The following is an 18,828-nucleotide window of genomic DNA, read 5'->3' on the forward strand; positions in this document are numbered from 1 at the left end:
AGATACATTTGAACGTAGCTAGCGTTAGTTGTTGGCGTAGCTATAAGCGAGTATCATCAAACGAGTCATTTTAGAATGACGATTATTTTTACGAGCACGGACGATCATATGCCCGTGCTCATTCAACCCTATTGTCTGTCAATCTTCGGCGTAATGAGTGTTTACCTCTCTTATTAATAAACACCCTAATGAGGATGTGACCGACACGATGATGGATGATGAACAAGCACGATCTTTAAAAGTAGATTATATTTGTCCTCGCGACGATGCCGCGCGAATCGTCTCTCGTAAGAATGCTCGTTACATTTTTAAGGATCCTTCATCCGTTTACATTATTATTATACTGCGAGACAAGCGTCTGTCCGCAGAATTGGAATTCCGCTTGTACGGATCTTTCTCGGCCGTCAAAGAGCACGGATATTCTTCTCGAAGACATTGAAAGTCGATTGTCCAGCCTCGAGAGAAGGCTCAGGGCTGTCGAGCAACCAGGTGAGTTATATGGAATTGACAATGGAAATCTTTCGAACGTATTATTTAGCCTTAGAACTGAATTGAATTGAATTTTTTTTATTTTTCCTCATCTCTTTTTTTTTTTATGTACACGCAATATACCTCGTGTTTGGACATTATAGTTTGGCAAATCGGCACGTCGCACGAGGATTGGGAAATTTGTGCCGAAGGACCGTGTAAGTGCGTGCCCGAAACAAAATCCCTTTCCTGTTGGAGATATGGTTTGCTCGATGTTCCACCATCCCAAATGGTTCCTAATGATATATTAAAATTGTAAGAAAGTCCTAATAAGGATATCCTAATTGGATAATCTCTTAATCGAGATGTCAACTGTAATGTAACGTCCCTATAACGTTTTAGAGACTTGGGAAGTAATCAAATGACGGCGTTACACAGAGATACCTTTCTGGATATGACGCAACTAAACCAATTGTGAGTATGTCTTCTTCGTGTAAACCGTAGAACTGAATTAAACGAGTTTTAAGCTTTACAGAGACTTGAGCGGCAATTACATCGAGCATCTGCCGTTGAATCTATTTTTTTCCTTGCACAGCGCCGTACATCTTAGGATTAGCAAGAACTTTTTGAGAGAGTTGCACCAAAATCAATTTGTTAAGGTGCGGAATCTGCGTATTCTGTGAGTTCGTTACGTTTACCGACGACATTTCCAAATCCATTTTCCAAAATTATCAGAATCATAACGAGAGAACAAAAATTTACGTCCATTCGTTTATATTTTATATTTTATTTAATTTACGTTTATATTTTTCTTTTACCAGCGACGCATCCTCGAACAGACTGCAAACATTACCAGAGAGTTTGTTCATAGCTAATAACGTCCTAATATTGCTTGACTTTTCCAACAATCTCATATCCCATTTACCGAGTGGCACTTTTCACGGTTTGAAAACCTTGGAGGAGCTTCTTCTTTCGCACAATCGTCTTTCTACCCTTCAAAGTGGCATCTTTCGTGACCTAGTTAATACAAAGTGCCTGAAACTCGACGACAATCGATTGTCTAAATTACCAGCTGACATATTTCATCAACAGATCTCTTTGGAGGAATTGAATTTGAGGGGGAATCTATTAACCGAAATACCAGATAATCTCTTTTCCTCGTTGGAACGATTGTTAACGCTCGAGCTATCCAGCAACAGATTGACTCATGTAAATACTACAAAGTTTTTTTATCATTTCTTATACCTTAACTTAAGGTGCGGATACTTTAGCAACTGACTAGACATTACTTGCAAGAGCAGTTTATGCGTGTGTGTATACTTGCACGCAAATTTTCACGCTAATCATTTGAATTTCTTGTCGGCCATCGTATGCTTCGTTCCGTTCAAAATGTCAGCTCAACAGACACACACACACACACACATATATATATATATATATATATATATACACATATATCCCTAAGTTCGGTTCTTAATATCTAAATACTTCTTTCTTTTCCCGGAACTTTTCTCCTTAGTCATTCTTAGCGCACGAACTCTCGCGAAATATAATACTTTGAAACTCGTTTGAAGTAGGATCGATCGTTGTTCGAAAGAGAAAAAGAAAGTAAGAGATTACATTACACGTTGTTTCAGTATCTGAAAGCTATTACGACAGGTCAGTTCAAATTGTCAGGTCATTGTCCTCGGACTTGTTTAGAAACGCCACGAGTTGCTAGTCTATCCGTACTTTTAAAATACCTTTCTCTATGACTAAAGAACATTCTTAACGTTAAATAGATTCGTCCGTTGGCATTCGATGGATTAGCGGCACTGAAAGAACTGCTATTGGGACAAAATTATATAAAAACTTTGACACCAGGATTATTCGATAGTGCTAACTCCTTGGAAAGGCTAATACTATATGCCAACAGTATAGAGGTCCTATCGAAAAGCACGTTTCGTGGATTGAACAATTTAACTTCGCTTTATCTACATTCCAATCGTTTGAGACTGTTGCATCCAGATTTGTTCAAGGACACTCCGAACCTACGAAAACTGTCAGTAACGTTATTTCACTTTTCATCGTAATGTTTAAAAGAAAATTGGGAAAATACAGATTGATTATAAATTGAAGACCGATTGAATCGGAACAAGCTGCTCCATGAGAAACGCTAGAAAAGAGAATCATTGAACTTTCGATTTAAACGAAAGTCGAATGTTTCCAATCTAAAAATCATTTTATTTTTTTTCTTATATATTTGTCTTTTATTTCTCTTAACAAACGATATACTCGATTGGCCCTTAATTTATAATCGCAATCGACATATATCAACATAAGTCAACATTTTCAGATTACTCGAGGCCAATTATCTATCCTATTTACCAGCAAAGATCTTAGATGGTTTATTGACGATACGACAGCTTCGATTGGAACGAAATCCTTGGCATTGCGATTGTTCGGCCGCTTATCTGGCAACCTGGCTACAAAGGAGATACTTAACGATCACAAATAGTTCCACCATGGGCGAGATTAATATCGGTGATAATTCGAAATCTTGGGAATTTGGAGCTGGAGTTATATGTAGAGGTCCTGGTGCTATGGGAGGAAAATTGTTATTACAATTAACGTTTCATGAACTTTGCGAGGGTCAATGGGCCTCCATGAAAGGTCTTGTTCCAAGAGTGCCTAAAGATTTATTAGGTATTTCTTTATCGAACACACTTGGAAAAGTTGCAGAAGTATAACTATTCCAATAGTTCAAATCAAAATTGTTACACCTTTTCTTTCCCCGCCTCCCCCGAAATATATCAATAATAGTTTCTAAATAAATTAAGAATTATATGTAAATTTCAAGAGTCGTCTATCAGAACATTACTTTTCTTTTTTATCATTTCGCATTTATTAAATGGAAAAAATTCCAAAGGTCGTATTCTTAAAAATTGTACATTACAGAAAGCGACGTTATCTATCAAAGAGACAATAGTTACGGTTTGTCACATTAGATGGCACGAACGGTGCACCATCCTTTCGGCGGGTAACTTTAAATATTATGATATATATATATATAGATATATTAATCAGATAGGACAAATAAAGGAAAAGTTCACTAGATAATTATTCAATTACTCAGGCACTTTTTCTTTTATTATCATATATCATTTTCGAGATATTCCAAAGAAGAATTTTTACTTAGAAATTATATAAGATGGTATTTTTCGCAGATATGTAATATTACGATATTGTTTTAAAATAGGTAACATCAACAAGTTCATAGAATCAATTTGACTGTATATAAAAAAGATTTAATAATGTAGCTTTTGTCAGACTTGAAATTTCTTTACCCGAACGAATAAATTTGTTAGAATAATGCTCTATCTTGCGAATCTGTGACATAAAATAATATCATTTTGTTTGATTTCGAACATGATGAAACATCCGCTAGATGGCACCTGAATGGAAGTTTCGTGGAATTTTCCATCAGTAACGAAACGACTAAGTGCTTTAACAGTTTATTTCTACAGTGATGTAACAAAGATACGTATGCATGCCTATGCACATATATATATATATATATATATATATATATGCAGGCGCATAAGATAATTGCAGGCATCGCAAGGGAAAACGCATAAAATAGGAAATAAAAAGAGGAAGAAATGTTGGCAAAATAGATTGGAGGATTGTCCAATAGAAGCGCCCGAGTGCTCTTCTTTCGCTAGTCATCACTTCTTGCGTGAAGCTGAGCTCTACCTTACCGACATACCTTTAGGATTTAAAATAATTTAATGTTTCCTTCCGTCGATAGATGGCAATAGCATATACGAATTATGGATGACTTAGACAGAAAGATGTGTCAAAGTAGGTTATGTGCCAAAGTATATAAATCTTGTCTTAATTTAATACTATTTGCATTTCACTAATAATAGATATAAATATATTAATTGCTTCCGAAGGAGATGCAATAAAGGTAGTTATATATTAACTTAAGGAATATAACGATAACTCCTAGCATCGTTAAAACTAATTTTATGATATATCATTAGAGTATTCTAATTGTGCAAAAAGATTCATTCAATTAATTTAATATAAAATTCAATAATGAAGATTTCAAATAACAAGGAAGAAGATATGCAAGGGAACAAGGAAACTGTAAATCTTCTCGATCTTTTATCAGAAACAGAATCAGACATACCAGATTTAGTTCTAACGCCAAGAAAGAAGAAAGTTAAACGGTGAGAATAAATATCAATAGTAATATTCGATATGATACAAGTATTATTAATAAAAACTTGTATAGATCATTTGTTATTATGATATCATATTTATGTTATAGGAGATATAGGCAAGGAAGTACCGTTAAAATTAAAGACAGCGACATATGTGGTTGCAATAGGTCCGACATGAGAATCATATCGTTATGGATAGTAGCCTTATTGATAACATTTTGGTTGATAGCTTTATCCTGGCTAGCTGCAATTTTATATGGGGAAATCGAAAGGATGGACACATCTATAAAATTGGGTAAGTAACATTAAAATATATCTGTAACATTTTAATACATTAATACTTTACGTCCATAAATATACATATATATATATATCTAAATCTATGCGTAGCATGTTTAATGGAAATTAATATGTAAATATAAATTATTAGTAGTCGAATAAAATATTCTGGAACTAATTGTAACGAATTAATTAGATGAATGCTTGTTTATGAACCATGTGAAAAAATAATTGATAAAAAATATTTAAGTATATTTCTATTATCGTCTTTATAATACGTGTGTGTACTTTGATATTAACATTAATTTTATATAATATTAGCATCGTTGCTATTGCTTATTCGATATTAAGAGTTTCGGTATGACAGTAGTACGAATACGGTTTTTATCGTACGAAGCAGCAACCCCTAGCGGTAGGAATTGTTCCTCGCGTAAAGGAGCAACCCCTTCTTTCGTCAGTCGATATCAGAGAGACGACGAGTGGCGGGCGGGCGAGTCTCGCGCGCGCGTGTGTGTGTGTGTGTGTGTGTGTGTGTGTATGTATGTATGTATGTATGATGTGTGTGTCAATAGTGTGGCCTCCACGGAAATCGTTCGTCCATTTGGCACAACGACGTTTATTTTCTCCTTTTAAGTTCTAACGCGGCCTAAATTTATTTTTCAAATCGAATATATGCGTGCTTATTCATACGTTTTTGTGCTTGGATATTAAGTTGCAACTGTCATGAAAAAAGGAAAGATGATATCTTTTATCGTGTGAAATATTCGCAAAACGTGTAATAGTTTACGATCGATTATTACGAGAGCGAGCGAGCGAGAGAGAGAGAGAGAGAGAGAGATATGTATTACATATAATCGTTCAACACGACATTTAATTTCTTCATTTTATAAACGATCCAACGAGACACGAAGGATATCGAATTTGAATGTTTTGAAGGGTCGATTAAATATCATAGATTATTACGATGACCAATCGATTTCATCGTGTCAATTACGAATGATTTCACAACGTCAAGAGGGGGTGGACGGTAGTGAGAGAAATAAGAATAGCATTAAAAAGAAAGAAAATTATATAGAAATATTATAATATATTTTACGTGTTTTACGGAGTACTATATCCGCATTGTGTCTTCAACTTTTGTACAGAGTATAAAAGTTCGAATCGATGAGAATAAGACTTTTATAATTCATTTTCAACGCGGTCGACACGACTCGAAAGATAAAACGAAACAGTTACCTTTTATGTCACGACAATATCACCGTCGGATTCAAACGATGTTAAGGCCGAATGGGTTTTTTTAATCGAAGAAAAACGTGTGCCGAAAGTGTTTCGCGATAGATAACATCGCCAGTTAATATTACATTGGTTATCGTACGCTCTGATGACAACTTCCACGATAAAAAAGAAAAAAAACGCTTAACGCGATAAGTATTCTTTGGTCGTGAAAGCGCAAAACCAGTCTTATGTCAAATTCGTAAGTCGTAACAATTGCCGACGTATCGTATTTAAAACAGTGAAACGAAACGAAACGAAACGAAACGATTATATGAAATAAAACATTGATCGGTCATTGAATAATTAAGAAAGAAACAAATCGTAAAGTTTTAACGTTTCGTTAACGTTTCGTTAACGTTTCGTTAACGTTTCATGGAAACATTTTGTTAAGCTTTCGATATGAACGTATTCTACAAGTGCCTTGCTCGAATGAAATAGATTATTGACCGCATACAATTGATATGTAATTTACAAGGAAAAAAGAAAACGCGTTAAGGTGGGATTTTGAGATAACGTTATTATCTGAACGAGATAACGATGTACATATGTCCAAGAAAAAATATCTATATATATATATATATACATGTATGTATGTATGTATGTATGTATGTCGATGTCGATGTCGTCCCTTATGATCCCAAAATAGTTTCTATTTACAAGTATCAAATTAAAATCAAACATTGAATTAACAATTTACATATGTTCCCTGAGGACGAGAAAAAAAAGAAAAAGAACAATAATATTATTTCGCTTACTATATCGTCACCTTTTCATTCTCTTATGGTCTTTGATTACTTGATATTCGTTATCATTCGTCAGAGACGGAAAACAGTCTGGCCTGGTTTCGCGATAGAGACGAAAGCAAGCAGTAAAGTGTTTCGACGAAAACTTCGAGCAAGTTCACTTGTCCACGCATGCAAGCACGCAGGCATACACATACAATAGATTGTTGTACATAGTCACGTGTATTTGATTTTAAAACGGCAAGGAAGAAAACAGACATACGTCGGCGAAGACGTTCTTGATTTTCCTATCCATGTGTATGTGTTGTAACAAGTTATACACATGTGTATGTATATATATATATATATATATACAGAATGAGTCAGCATTTATTAGCGTCTGAAATAAATTTTTATTGGGGATAAAAGAAAAGTGAAGAAGAAGCAGAGAAAAAAATAAATAAAAGAAACGTGACCTATATAATTTCTTCGGTTGGCCAATAAAAAAGTCAATAATCGTGTCTATATAATTTTTCGTTGAAACATTTTTTAACTACTGAACAAAAGAGTTATTTCAAGTTTGACAGTAATTATTGACTCACCCTGTATGCACAAGACAAACACAATGGAACACGTGTATAACAGGAGCGGAGCATCTATAGCGTGTCCATAAGATGTGCGCGTTTTCCTACGAGGCGCGCTTACCTGCTGTTATTGTTGGCCACCAATTTGATGATAAGAGCCTCTCAGTAGTGTCGCGACAATGTTCGGTCGTAAATGCATCGTCTTTTAATCGCTCCGTATCGCTCGTAATCGTTGATTATAGCCTCTTTGTAAATTTCACCGTGGCCATCGTTTTAAGTGTTGTTATTTCGTTTTGGAAGAGCGATAACGAATGCGTCGACGACAGAAAAGTTTTAAAATTTTGCCGACTACGAAAAAATATAATATATAATATATTTTTATTCCTTCTTTTTCGTCTTCCCCGTTATTGTTCTTCGCAATGAACGTACTCTACTTGTTAAAAAATTGATAAACAAGCAGTATTACATTAATATCGTACTTTATATCGAATGCGCGAGTCATTATATCATTTCAACTCGCATCACAATAATATCTCCTTTCTCGTCTCTACGTTAATATTCTTTATATATATAGGTGCAAAAATTAATATTAAAAAGTATAATTCATGTTAATTTCTATCAACGACATTAATAAAGATAAAGCTAGTAGTATAAATGAAGCTAACAGAAATGATTTAAATTTCGATGAATTGGTGGTAATTTCGCGTCTTATTCGTTATAATTTCTCTGTACCTTTTTAATACGGTGTGCATTGTTGTTACGTGCCAAAAAACAAAACAAAACAAAACAAAACAAAAAAGAAAACGCGCCAATAATAAATTATGGACGTCGTTTCTCTACGATAAAGGAAATTGATATGCATACGTGTGTTAAATTAACTAAAATAATAGGTAAGATCTTTGGATGAACGAACATGACCTTCCATGGATTATTCTCAAACTATCATCACGAAACTTCATATCATCGAACGTGAAGAAGAAGTATCGGACATTTTTTTTAGCCGCAATGACACCATGAACAACATGGTTTAGCGATTAAAGACTATAAAAAAAAAAAAAAAGTCAATGATTATAATATAACTTTGTATTATAAACTTGACAACTACCTCGAGATATAACTCGGCATAAGAATAATAAGTATATGTAAATCAAGGAGACGAAGGAGGAGTGTTTACTTGAGATGGACTCGGTAGCGGTTACGGTTCCGCTTCGTCAACCAACGAAGAAAATGAAGAAACGTAAGGAATTGGATGCTCTTGCACCTCCACATGCCGTTTCCAGAAGAACTTCCGGCAAACGTAGTTCTCAGGTATGATGTATTTATCTTTAAACATAATTACATTACGTTAGAATTACTTTGATATTGCCTTTTTTAAAAATCATGATTTATTTTGTAGGAATTATTGACGGATAGCAGTGACGAACGTTCAGAATATTGGAACACGTCTACAAGAAGCAGCCGCAAATGCAGAGGAAGAAGGAGCCAAACTTGTCCGGGATTTCTTAAGGCCTGTAGTGCCTTTTTGGCATGCGCTTCTGTCTTAGCTACTGCTAGCTTAATATGGCTTTTCATTGACGTTCGTCAACAGCTCACCGCCTTAAGAACGGAATTGGATCAAGGTATTGCTGGGAACGAATCCCATTGCGGTCGTTGTATATTGAAAATCTACGATAATAAAAATATCGGCCTTTCTTTCTCTTCCTCTTTTCTTACATATAAAAGGATCTATGTAATGAATATATAGGATCGTTGTAAATTAGTTCCAGAATGATATCGCAAAATGTGCTTGTAAAAATTTCACATATATTATCTCACCTTATAATAATCATCGATCATTTGCGTTAAATAACGACGTGGTTCAAGGCTCTTGTTAAACGGAGTCTTCTCCATTACTACAGTGGCGCTCGTTTAATCTTTCACGATCAATCCTTCTATCTTTATCGCATTGCAGTAATTGCCGGAAACGAGGGTGTTCCTGATGCTTTGCAAAAATGTCATTCCATGTCGAGGGATCTGCAAAATAATCAAACCGTCATTTTCTCTCATTTATCGGATCTTAGATTTCAAATAAGCAACGTCACGATTCAGGTAAATACGTAATATCGTCATAAAATATATTTTTTATATGCTTCATTATTTTCTAATATTTGATACTTCTAATGAGAACTCATTGCAGTTAGTAAACATACAACATGGATTGCATCAAGTTCAAGAATGGGTGCACGCTGCGCCAGAGCTTGCTAATGTTCCTAAAGATTTGAAAGCACTTTCGACGACCGTTGTTTCATTGGGCAGTCAAATAAGAGATTTGGATTCAACCGTAACAACATTAAAAGAAACTAATACGCGCCTACAAAACGTTCAAACTACTGCGTTACAAAATATCAGCAGCGTACAGGTAAAATTTATTACATCGAATAAGTGCGCATAGCTTTGAAAAAAAAAATTTAATTCCCTCCTCATGTATCATTATTACAGCACGCTCTTTCTGAATTAATCAATATAACGCAAAAACCTCAAATCTTAACTACCAACGAAACCAAATTGAAAACCGAAGAATTAAATGCCGCGATATTGCGTGTAACTAATAACTTGACGCACGTCAATGAAACTCTATCAAGAACTCTTCAATGGACCAGCGAAGATCAGAAAAAGGATCATGTAAATTTACAGTGAACTACATTTATTAGATTAACCAGTAATATTCGTTCGTTATCGTATTCGTTGGTTAATTCGCTCGCATTGTTTCAGAAAATATTGAATTCCCTCTTGGATACGACCCAAAATGTTAGTACAAAGGTTATATCATTGGAAGGAGAATATGCAAAAATGTCTGAACAAATAACTACATTGTCATCATTAACAGAACAAGTATATAATATTCCTCTTGTTTTTAAGATGAACAATTAATGTCATTTGAAGGTCTACTAGGATGTTTTTTTTTTTTTTTTTTTTTCCTTAGGTCGAACGAATATATGCAGCCAACGTTGAATTGAACGATAGACTAAAACGTTTGGAACAATCTTATATTTCTGTTAAAAATTCGACTACTGCTATGTTAAATACGATAACGAAAATGAAAAATGACAAGAGAATTGTTGACGATCAAGATACAACGGAAATGCCCGTCGAAGGTATGTAACCGATGAGAACACTTTTTCAAAGAGATATCATGATAAGTTCTAAATTCTTTTTTTTCTTTTTTTTTTTTTCTTTTTCTTTTTTTTTTCATTTTTCTTTTCCTTCCTTTTTCTTCCAGGAAGTCAAAATGTTCAGAGGATAGGCACAAACACTTAAATATAAGATAGATATAGGTAGAGTATAAATAATATTTCCGATATTGTGATCTTCAAAAATAGCTCCTGCACGTATGATAAAGCAGTCTGTAGGCAACGTAAAAAGAGATGTGTAATTGTAAATATTAATAAAATAGGAAACTATCCATTTAGCAGGAATTACGTATTTAAACTCTGGGTTATGTATGCACGTCAAAGGAAAGGATGTTATGTCGAAGTATGTAATGAGCATTACATATTATTAAATGAACGTTCTGCAAGTATTTCGTGACCTGGAGGAAAGAATCTATACCAAGCAATAATTTGTACAATTACACAATATTGATATTCTGATACATACTGATTGAAAGTACATATATGTTTGGAAATACTTACAAAGTACAAAAAAATCTACGAGTTCTCATCTTTGTCTACACTTTAGTTGAATGAATTTCTATTGGTATAACATTTGTTAGACATCACAAAGCTAGCCCCATATATATCCATTAGATATACATGATTTTTTCAATATGCAAATTTAAAAATTCTTCCTTTAAATAATTACTTAAAAATTACACTTGCCACCTAATGATTTGCTCGATTTATCAGCTAGATTCATCATAACGGAACGTTCGTTCTGCACGATAATATATACTTAGAGTAGTATTGTTTATAAGTCTACAAAGAGGCACAGATGAGTGCTATTTTTTACGACAATCTATACAAAACGTGGTCAGATGAAATTAATCAAAACTACGCACATTACACAACATTCGCAGTATTATACCTAATTAGTCCAAGGCATAAGTCTTGCATATTGTATGTCATAACTTTACTGCAGTACATCGATTTCATCATCTTTATCACACATTTCTATTAAGTAGTCTTTATCGATACGTATAATAATTAACTATTACCTAAAGACTGTTATTTTCTCGTTAAAATTTGGATCGAACTAATAGTCAAAGGAAATACCATGATCAAAACATATAATATAATTCCAAGTGCTTTTGATGCTGGATTAACCCCAAGAAAAATAAAAAAAAAGATTCGATTGGCCGTTACGGTATGAATCAATTAAATTTCACCATTTGTACATTTGTAAATTATTAAATAACCATTTAATTAATACGCAGTAATATACGAGATAAATCTATAGTGTGTGACCTTGATATAAAATGAGTATGCATAACGAAATGGCGCATTGCTATATCTATGTTGAAAAAGGGTTAATAAAAACTTGAACGTTAAAGTAACGCAATACTTTCACTCTCATATTCATTTCCAATTCAATCTCATAATTTGTTTGATTTCTTCTTTAAACTTGGCATTAAGTTTCACACAATTATTAATAATTTGCATATTATTTTATAACGACAACTTCACGATCGTATCGAAAAATGGCGCGCAAAAGGTAGAAGGGGGATGTGATGATGACGAATGAACGGATAGAAAAACGTAGAGAGAGAGAGAGAGAGAGAGAGAGAGAGAGAGAGAGTGAGCAAGGGAGTGAAGAGTAGCAGTTGAGGGGTGGGGATACGGGCGAGAGCTTGAAACATTAGGATAGGTGCGATACGTCTGACGTTTATTTTGTGATTGGCCACGTGCTCCAATAGCGACATTTATTAAAATGGCGCGTGTTCAATTTTTAATCTGTGGCATTTTTTCTTTATCTTTTTTACCTCATCGAAATAAAAAACAGATTTCAATTTGTCACTATTCTGGTATAAAGAAAAACTTTAATATAATGATATAAAAATATACGATCTAATTAGAATATTTTGATATTTTTATAACGAAGCCAAAAATTAGATCATACTTTCTTTCCTTTGTCATTGGTCGCTGCTCCGTTCGATCGACCAATCGATGACGTGTGCGCGAACGATGCTAGCGACTCTAGCGGGATATTGAGACAAGTCCGTCACAGTCTGCTGACAGAGCTCGTACCACGCTCGTCAAGAGGAAAAATCAAAACAATGAACATGGCGGAGCCGAGCAACGAGGCTGCCTCCTCGAGCAGCGTTTCAGAGCAGGCCGCGTCGGTTGCACCGATGCGAGACGAGCTTGAAAAGGTCGAGGATTTCCTCGAGCCCGACAAGAAGCGTCGTAAGCAGGTGCGCGGCGATGGGAAAACCGAGCAGAAGTTGGAGCACCGATTGGGCGGCATCCTCTGCTGCGCAGTTTGTCTTGATCTGCCCAGGGCGGCCGTCTATCAGGTAAGTTTACGGTGCTCCTATCTTAAAAAATGAAGAAAGAAAAGCTTTTTATATTGATTACGATCGATCATATGCAATTTGAGTTCGTGCGAGATTTCCCGATCGTGCGTCGGTTCTTCCACCCACGTTTTTAATAACATGGAATGTCTGGCCATTGTCCTTGCGCGCGACATTTCTTCCTTTTGCATATATATATATATATATTTTGTGTGTGTATGTGGGTCTCTCTCTGTGTGTGTGTATGTGTGTGTGTGTGTGTACGTACGTATTATATGCTGCACACGTACGTATATAAACGAATGTGCGTCATATTACGTACGTGTGTGTGTGGATATGCTCTGTGGTGTATATATATATATATATATATATGTGTGTGTATTACTACGTAGTTATTTCCTTCGATTTTCAGCTCTCACTGCCATTAGATAATTTTCAATTTTTCAAGTTAAACTCTTCAAACGAACGTTTTCCTTTCTTCGATATTGACTTATTGCGGTCATTCACCTACAATAGCCGCTTTCGACGAGTTTGCTAATTCGATTATAATTAGAGTCAGCGGGTAATTAGCGATATTATGGTGATTCGGTCCTCTGGTAGTCGCTGACTTCTCTATCATGATTGAAAAAAGAAAAAAAATATATATATATATATGTATATATATATATATATATATTCTTTTTTATATCCTCTTTAAGCGAAAGTTAACCGCGAGATTTGATCATATTATCATCGATAATAAAATATTTTATCATCGACATAGCCTCATGTATTATATATATATATTTTTTTTCGTATTTTTTTTATAAGAATCCAAAAGAAATTCTCTTTCCTATTTCTTTTTTTTTTACGTTCGTATTGTCTACGTATAATTAAATTAAATTACGTGAAAAGAAAGAAAAGAAGAAAATTAATTATTAAATTTTTTTGCTTTTTTTTTTCAATTTTTCAATTATTTTTTGTTATATCAACACTATCATAACTATCGTAATATAAAAATAAATAACTTTTGAGGTTAGATTACTTGCGCCCTCTGGATATATAAAAATAGGTATTTGCGATTATTATTAAATATTTGATATTTTGTTTTAATTTATTTAATTAGAAATGTATATTAGATGATATAGTATCTACGCATAACATTGCATATTATTGGTATATTGTTTTCTTTTCTTTCTTTCTTTTCTTTTTTTTTTCTTTTTTTTTTTTTTTTCTCTCCTTCACTAATCACTGGAAATATACATTATAAACTAAAGGTAAGAAGAAAAAGTTTCGCAGGTAGGTAAACTTGTAATGCATTTCAGAAAAAAAGAAAAGCAATAGATGATACGTAATTTATAGAGTGAAAAAAAAAAAAAAAAGAAAATGTCGATTACCATGCTATTAATTTAGACAAAAATATAATAATAGAATGAATTTTCTAAAACTCTGTTCCAACTAATGGTATTTTAAAAAAGCATGGTTAAAAGACGATTGTATTTAACTATATAAATTTTAATATACATAAGGGTAACGAGGAAAATAAGAAGAAAGTGTTTCAGTTCTTACTTAAATTTTTCTTTCTACAGTCTCAGATAATTATTGTAGGTTATACAGTAGAAAATGTATTGTTTTTAAACGTAATCAAATATATGTATATATGTATGTAGATATTACATACACATTAATTTACTTCAATTATAAATCAATATTTATCACATTCGTATGTAATATATATTGATTTATAATTGAAGATAAATCATATATAATGTTTTAAGAAGTACTTAAAAAATGTTTTTTAATGGAGTCTTATCACCTCCTATTTAATAATTAATATGTATATATATATCCATGCATGTACATATAGTATTTAACTTTGGACTGAATCCTGACAACGAAAATGTTGCCAGTCACAACCGTTATTGATCCAAATTTCTTTTCCTTAAATTCTTTCTGTTCTTTTGTGAGAACACTTTTATTCAAAAGGATATGTATTTTGTATTTGAAAATATATTACCCGATGTTATTAACATACATATAATTTGGCTAATTGTCTGCCTTTGTTAGCAATACTGAAAGATATAACGAGCACATGAATAGTATTTATTGTACCATTTTGTAGACTAATGCAGCATTGTTTTAATTAACAAAGGTGACATAAATTAAACTTTTGTACATCCTTGTTTATAAATTTTTATATAGTTGCCTATACATCAGTTTTCTTTAGATAGAATCATATTAGAAATCAAATAGTTATTTTGTGCCTTCTTTAATCTCTTGAAAGAGCAATGATTAGGTAAGAGAATTGTAAGAGCCTATTAAATCGTTAGATCCATATAATCTTTTAGTACGTAATACTATATCTGTTTTATATCGTCCAATATGTTTATTGTAAAAGGTTATGAAGGGCAAAGTCCAATAATATTTATCCGATAGTTGTTATAAATAAATGTGGGAATTGCAATGCCAACCAGTTATGAAAACGGCGAGAGCGTGAGAGTGCGAGAGAGAAAGCGAATTCTTGGAAAATCTGTACATCATGTATAGTTGAAGAGTATAAAAAGAATAAATGTTTTAAAGGTTATTAGTTAGTTATTTCACATAAAATATCCCTTTTCTCTGTTCCCATGCATCATTATCCTTTTTTCTTCCCATCTGTTGTCATTGTTGGCAGCATTAGAAATAGTAACATTGGCGGTATATCTATGTCACAATGTGTATAAGAAAATTTATGATTGAATACGTAAATTATTAATAGTATCCATATGATTTTGTGTTTCAGGTTATAAAACATCAAAATCATGGTAATATACATGACTGTAGTCTTATTTTATTTTGACACTCATTATTATTATTATTATTATTATTATTAATAATAAATTTGTATTGTGTTTCTATTGATGATTGAGAAGTATAGTATCAGCAGAATAAACAAAAGTATGTAATGGGCTAATATGAGTATTAGCCCAAAAGTATGTAAAATGAAACAACAAGTCTATCAAAAAGCCTTGGACAGATTTAAACTGCTAATACATACTTCACAGATACATGATATAATTCCTTGCATTTGATTGAGAAGATTTATAAGTGTATCTAAAGAAAGAAAAAAAGAAAAAGAAAAAAGAAGAAAAAAAGAGAAAAAAAGGAGAAAAGAAAAACAGAAAAAAAAAAGAAAAAAAAAAAAAAAGAAAATAGAAAAAAAAAAGATCAGATATAAAGTACATCAAGATGTATGTATTAATGCTTGTTACAATGATGTTCACAGTGTACTAATGGACACTTGATGTGTGCTGGTTGCTTCACTCATGTCCTCGCAGATGCCAGGCTACGAGATGAATTGGCTACCTGTCCTAACTGCAGAATTGAAATCAGCAAAACGTCTGCATCACGAAATTTGGCAGTTGAAAAAGCGGTATCCGAATTGCCGGCAGAATGTCAATATTGCGCCAAGGAGTTCCCACGGAATTCCTTGGAACGTCACGAAGAAACGATGTGCGAGGAGAGGTAAATAAAAAAAAAAAAAAAAGAAAAAAAAAAGAAAAAAAAAAAAATTAAATAATACTCAAACAATTCACATTCATTGATCTTTCATGTAGGATATCCAGTTGCAAATACAGTAGGATCGGTTGCCCATGGCGAGGACCAAATCATGAAGGACCAGAGCACGAAGCACATTGCGTTCATCCTCATCGCACTGGGGCAGATGTTATGGAAGCTTTACGCGACATTGATGCTCGTACTTTAGAAGAACGTAGGCTCTATGACAATGTCTTTGATCTTTTGTCCTACGAAAAAATCACTTTCAATGGTCTGTATATGTCATTCATGTTGATGCTTACACTCACTTTCTGCCCCACCCCCGCAACCCCACCCCCGCATTTTATTATTTATTTCAAAGAAATATGTATAGTTTCATATTTTTTCATCTAGCAATATTTACTATGTTTTAATAATTTGATATTTTTTTTTTTTTTTTAGATCTCCCCACTGTGAATAATCAAGTACTACCCTATTGTTCATTTTTCTTACTCTCATTGCTTGTATTACAGGGTATCGAAAAAGTTGTAGACATTTAAAGAATTCAATTAATTTTAGATTTACAAATGAAGCCGTACCGTACCGATGAATTTGTTCATAAATTGTTTTACGAAACGTCTCGTTTCACGGCATTCAATAATCAATGGGTTGTGAAAGCGAGGATCAACAATAGCCAACGCGATCCTACTCAAAGTTCTGAACGCGATATAACTTATCAGGTATCTATCAATTATCGATAATTGCAAAATCGAAGAATTTCGCAATGAGACGAAACAATTGTAAATAATATTAATTTGTTTGATAGTTGATCCTGAAAACGAAAACGACATATCCATTACCCCTGCACTATTTGATATTGAAAGGACCCTTTGGTGATATGAAAGTACAGCCAAGAATTCATAGATTTGAATTCACGGAACAAGACAACGAAAGTCCATATTTGCCTATACCATTACCAGATACGGCAGAGTGTAATAGACTTCTTGCTGCAAAAGCAATTAGTTTCAGGTGAGCTCCTTTGCAAAAATCTGATCACGATGTCCAATTGATTCATTAAAACATATCTACAGGTGTGTGTGTGTGTGTGTGTCTCTCTATGAAATACTTTTAAGAGAGAGTTTTTATTATTTTAGGTTAATAATGTTCCTGGCATCTAAATAAGAATATATTTGTTATCGTAATCTTACGGCGTAACAGAATGCGATAACTCAATTTCTTAAGTAATAATTATAATGAAAATGTAGAACACAAAGAGTTAGAGAACCATTTATAGTAACAATGATGATAAAGCTTATAATATGATTATAAAGAAAGATGCTAATAACATTTTATAGCAGGCAAAAGTATATAATTGAGAAAAGTAAGTTATTATTAATTAAAGTATAATGTAAGGGAAAATACATAGAGCAGGCATTTGAAGATACAAACGATATCTAAGAGAATAATTTTCTTAGGTCTTTTTCTCCCTGCTGTCTTTAATCGTGTGTGTTTGTAAATTCTAAAAGTAAAAGAAAGCTATCGTTGCAAAATCTTGTAGAATCTTGTTAATCTATTGAATTATATTCGTGACTTTAAAAACGCATTTCTAAAGTTAGTTTACTACTTAGAATTACAGTGAATGTCGCAATGAGTTTGTTATCACCTTAACTCACGATTGATAAACAAAACTTAATATATAGATTCACCTATTTATATACTAAGTGTTGTTGATGTAAAATCTTATATTATTGTAATAATATACATTTAAATAAATTTATTATAATGATGAAGAAATTGTAAACTATGTGCATGTGATGTACCTGTTCCGTAACAGGGGAAGGCTTTTTTGTGTTGCTTTTCTTATGGTTGCGTTTTTCGAAACTGGCTTTATTCGATTGTCGAATATAAAAGAGGTCTTTCCAGGAGGATTATAAACAAAAATTTCGATATAATGAAAAGAAAGTTAGTCCGTTCTACGAAACAATTTGTAAAAAAAGAAAAACAAAAGAGAAGCTATCGAATCTCTTGGATTGTCTTTTGGATAAATTCTTTCGATTAAGAGTACTTTTCTCTCTCTCTCTCTCTCTCTCGTTGTTTTCTCAAGCGTCGTCGAGTCGATCGTGATGAAATGTTTTGTCGAATTGTAGTAAGGCAACCTACGTAAAAATAAAAAGAAAAAAATTTGTTTTCAAACAAGCAATCACGTTGCAAAACTTAAGTCATTTCCATATAAACAATTTGTTTTTCGATGAACGCGCCAAGTGTATCCTGATTGGACGAATTTGTTATCGTACGATTTTATTTAC

At 33.2% G+C, this 18,828-nt stretch overlaps 3 protein-coding genes and 1 long non-coding RNA gene across 18 annotated transcripts; 3 read left to right on the forward strand and 1 right to left on the reverse strand.

Moving 5' to 3' along the window:
* Positions 1-96: 96 nt before the first annotated feature.
* On the forward strand, positions 97-3,766 carry LOC124955895 (carboxypeptidase N subunit 2-like). 4 transcript variants are annotated; one of them, XM_047510999.1, is made up of 7 exons: positions 97-489; positions 633-783; positions 871-942; positions 1,004-1,147; positions 1,290-1,677; positions 2,250-2,509; positions 2,804-3,766. In XM_047510999.1, exons 1-7 carry the CDS (start codon positions 267-269, stop codon positions 3,195-3,197), a joined length of 1,632 nt encoding a protein of 543 aa, XP_047366955.1. In that variant the 5' UTR covers positions 97-266; the 3' UTR covers positions 3,198-3,766. The 4 variants fall into 4 exon arrangements, with proteins under 4 accessions (XP_047366955.1, XP_047366957.1, XP_047366956.1 ...); XM_047511001.1 differs by having other exon boundaries at positions 1,004-1,127; positions 1,561-1,677; XM_047511000.1 differs by having other exon boundaries at positions 1,064-1,147.
* A 306-nt stretch (positions 3,767-4,072) lies between these two features.
* Positions 4,073-12,466, forward strand: LOC124955898. Of its 12 annotated transcripts, none has more exons than XM_047511011.1 (11): positions 4,073-4,311; positions 4,407-4,420; positions 4,558-4,685; positions 4,787-4,974; positions 9,491-9,627; positions 9,716-9,937; positions 10,018-10,200; positions 10,291-10,410; positions 10,502-10,673; positions 10,799-10,853; positions 10,973-12,466. In XM_047511011.1, exons 1-10 carry the CDS (start codon positions 4,281-4,283, stop codon positions 10,834-10,836), a joined length of 1,233 nt encoding a protein of 410 aa, XP_047366967.1. In that variant the 5' UTR covers positions 4,073-4,280; the 3' UTR covers positions 10,837-10,853; positions 10,973-12,466. The 12 variants fall into 12 exon arrangements, with proteins under 12 accessions (XP_047366967.1, XP_047366969.1, XP_047366968.1 ...); XM_047511013.1 differs by having other exon boundaries at positions 10,989-12,466; XM_047511012.1 differs by having other exon boundaries at positions 10,992-12,466.
* On the reverse strand, positions 8,878-12,273 carry LOC124955906. Its single transcript, XR_007103017.1, has 3 exons — positions 12,079-12,273; positions 9,355-9,552; positions 8,878-9,264 (listed from the first exon to the last, which is right to left on the reverse strand). It is a non-coding gene; the product is annotated as an uncharacterized LOC124955906 (long non-coding RNA).
* Positions 12,467-12,705: 239 nt separating the features above from the next.
* On the forward strand, positions 12,706-17,856 carry LOC124955900 (cysteine and histidine-rich protein 1 homolog). The gene is made up of 6 exons (XM_047511024.1): positions 12,706-13,030; positions 16,272-16,510; positions 16,603-16,814; positions 17,102-17,262; positions 17,349-17,551; positions 17,677-17,856. Exons 1-6 carry the CDS (start codon positions 12,791-12,793, stop codon positions 17,702-17,704), a joined length of 1,083 nt encoding a protein of 360 aa, XP_047366980.1. The 5' UTR covers positions 12,706-12,790; the 3' UTR covers positions 17,705-17,856.
* Positions 17,857-18,828: the final 972 nt, after the last annotated feature.

Source organism: Vespa velutina, chromosome 19, assembly GCF_912470025.1.
Source record: "Vespa velutina chromosome 19, iVesVel2.1, whole genome shotgun sequence".
NCBI lineage: Eukaryota > Metazoa > Arthropoda > Insecta > Hymenoptera > Vespidae > Vespa > Vespa velutina.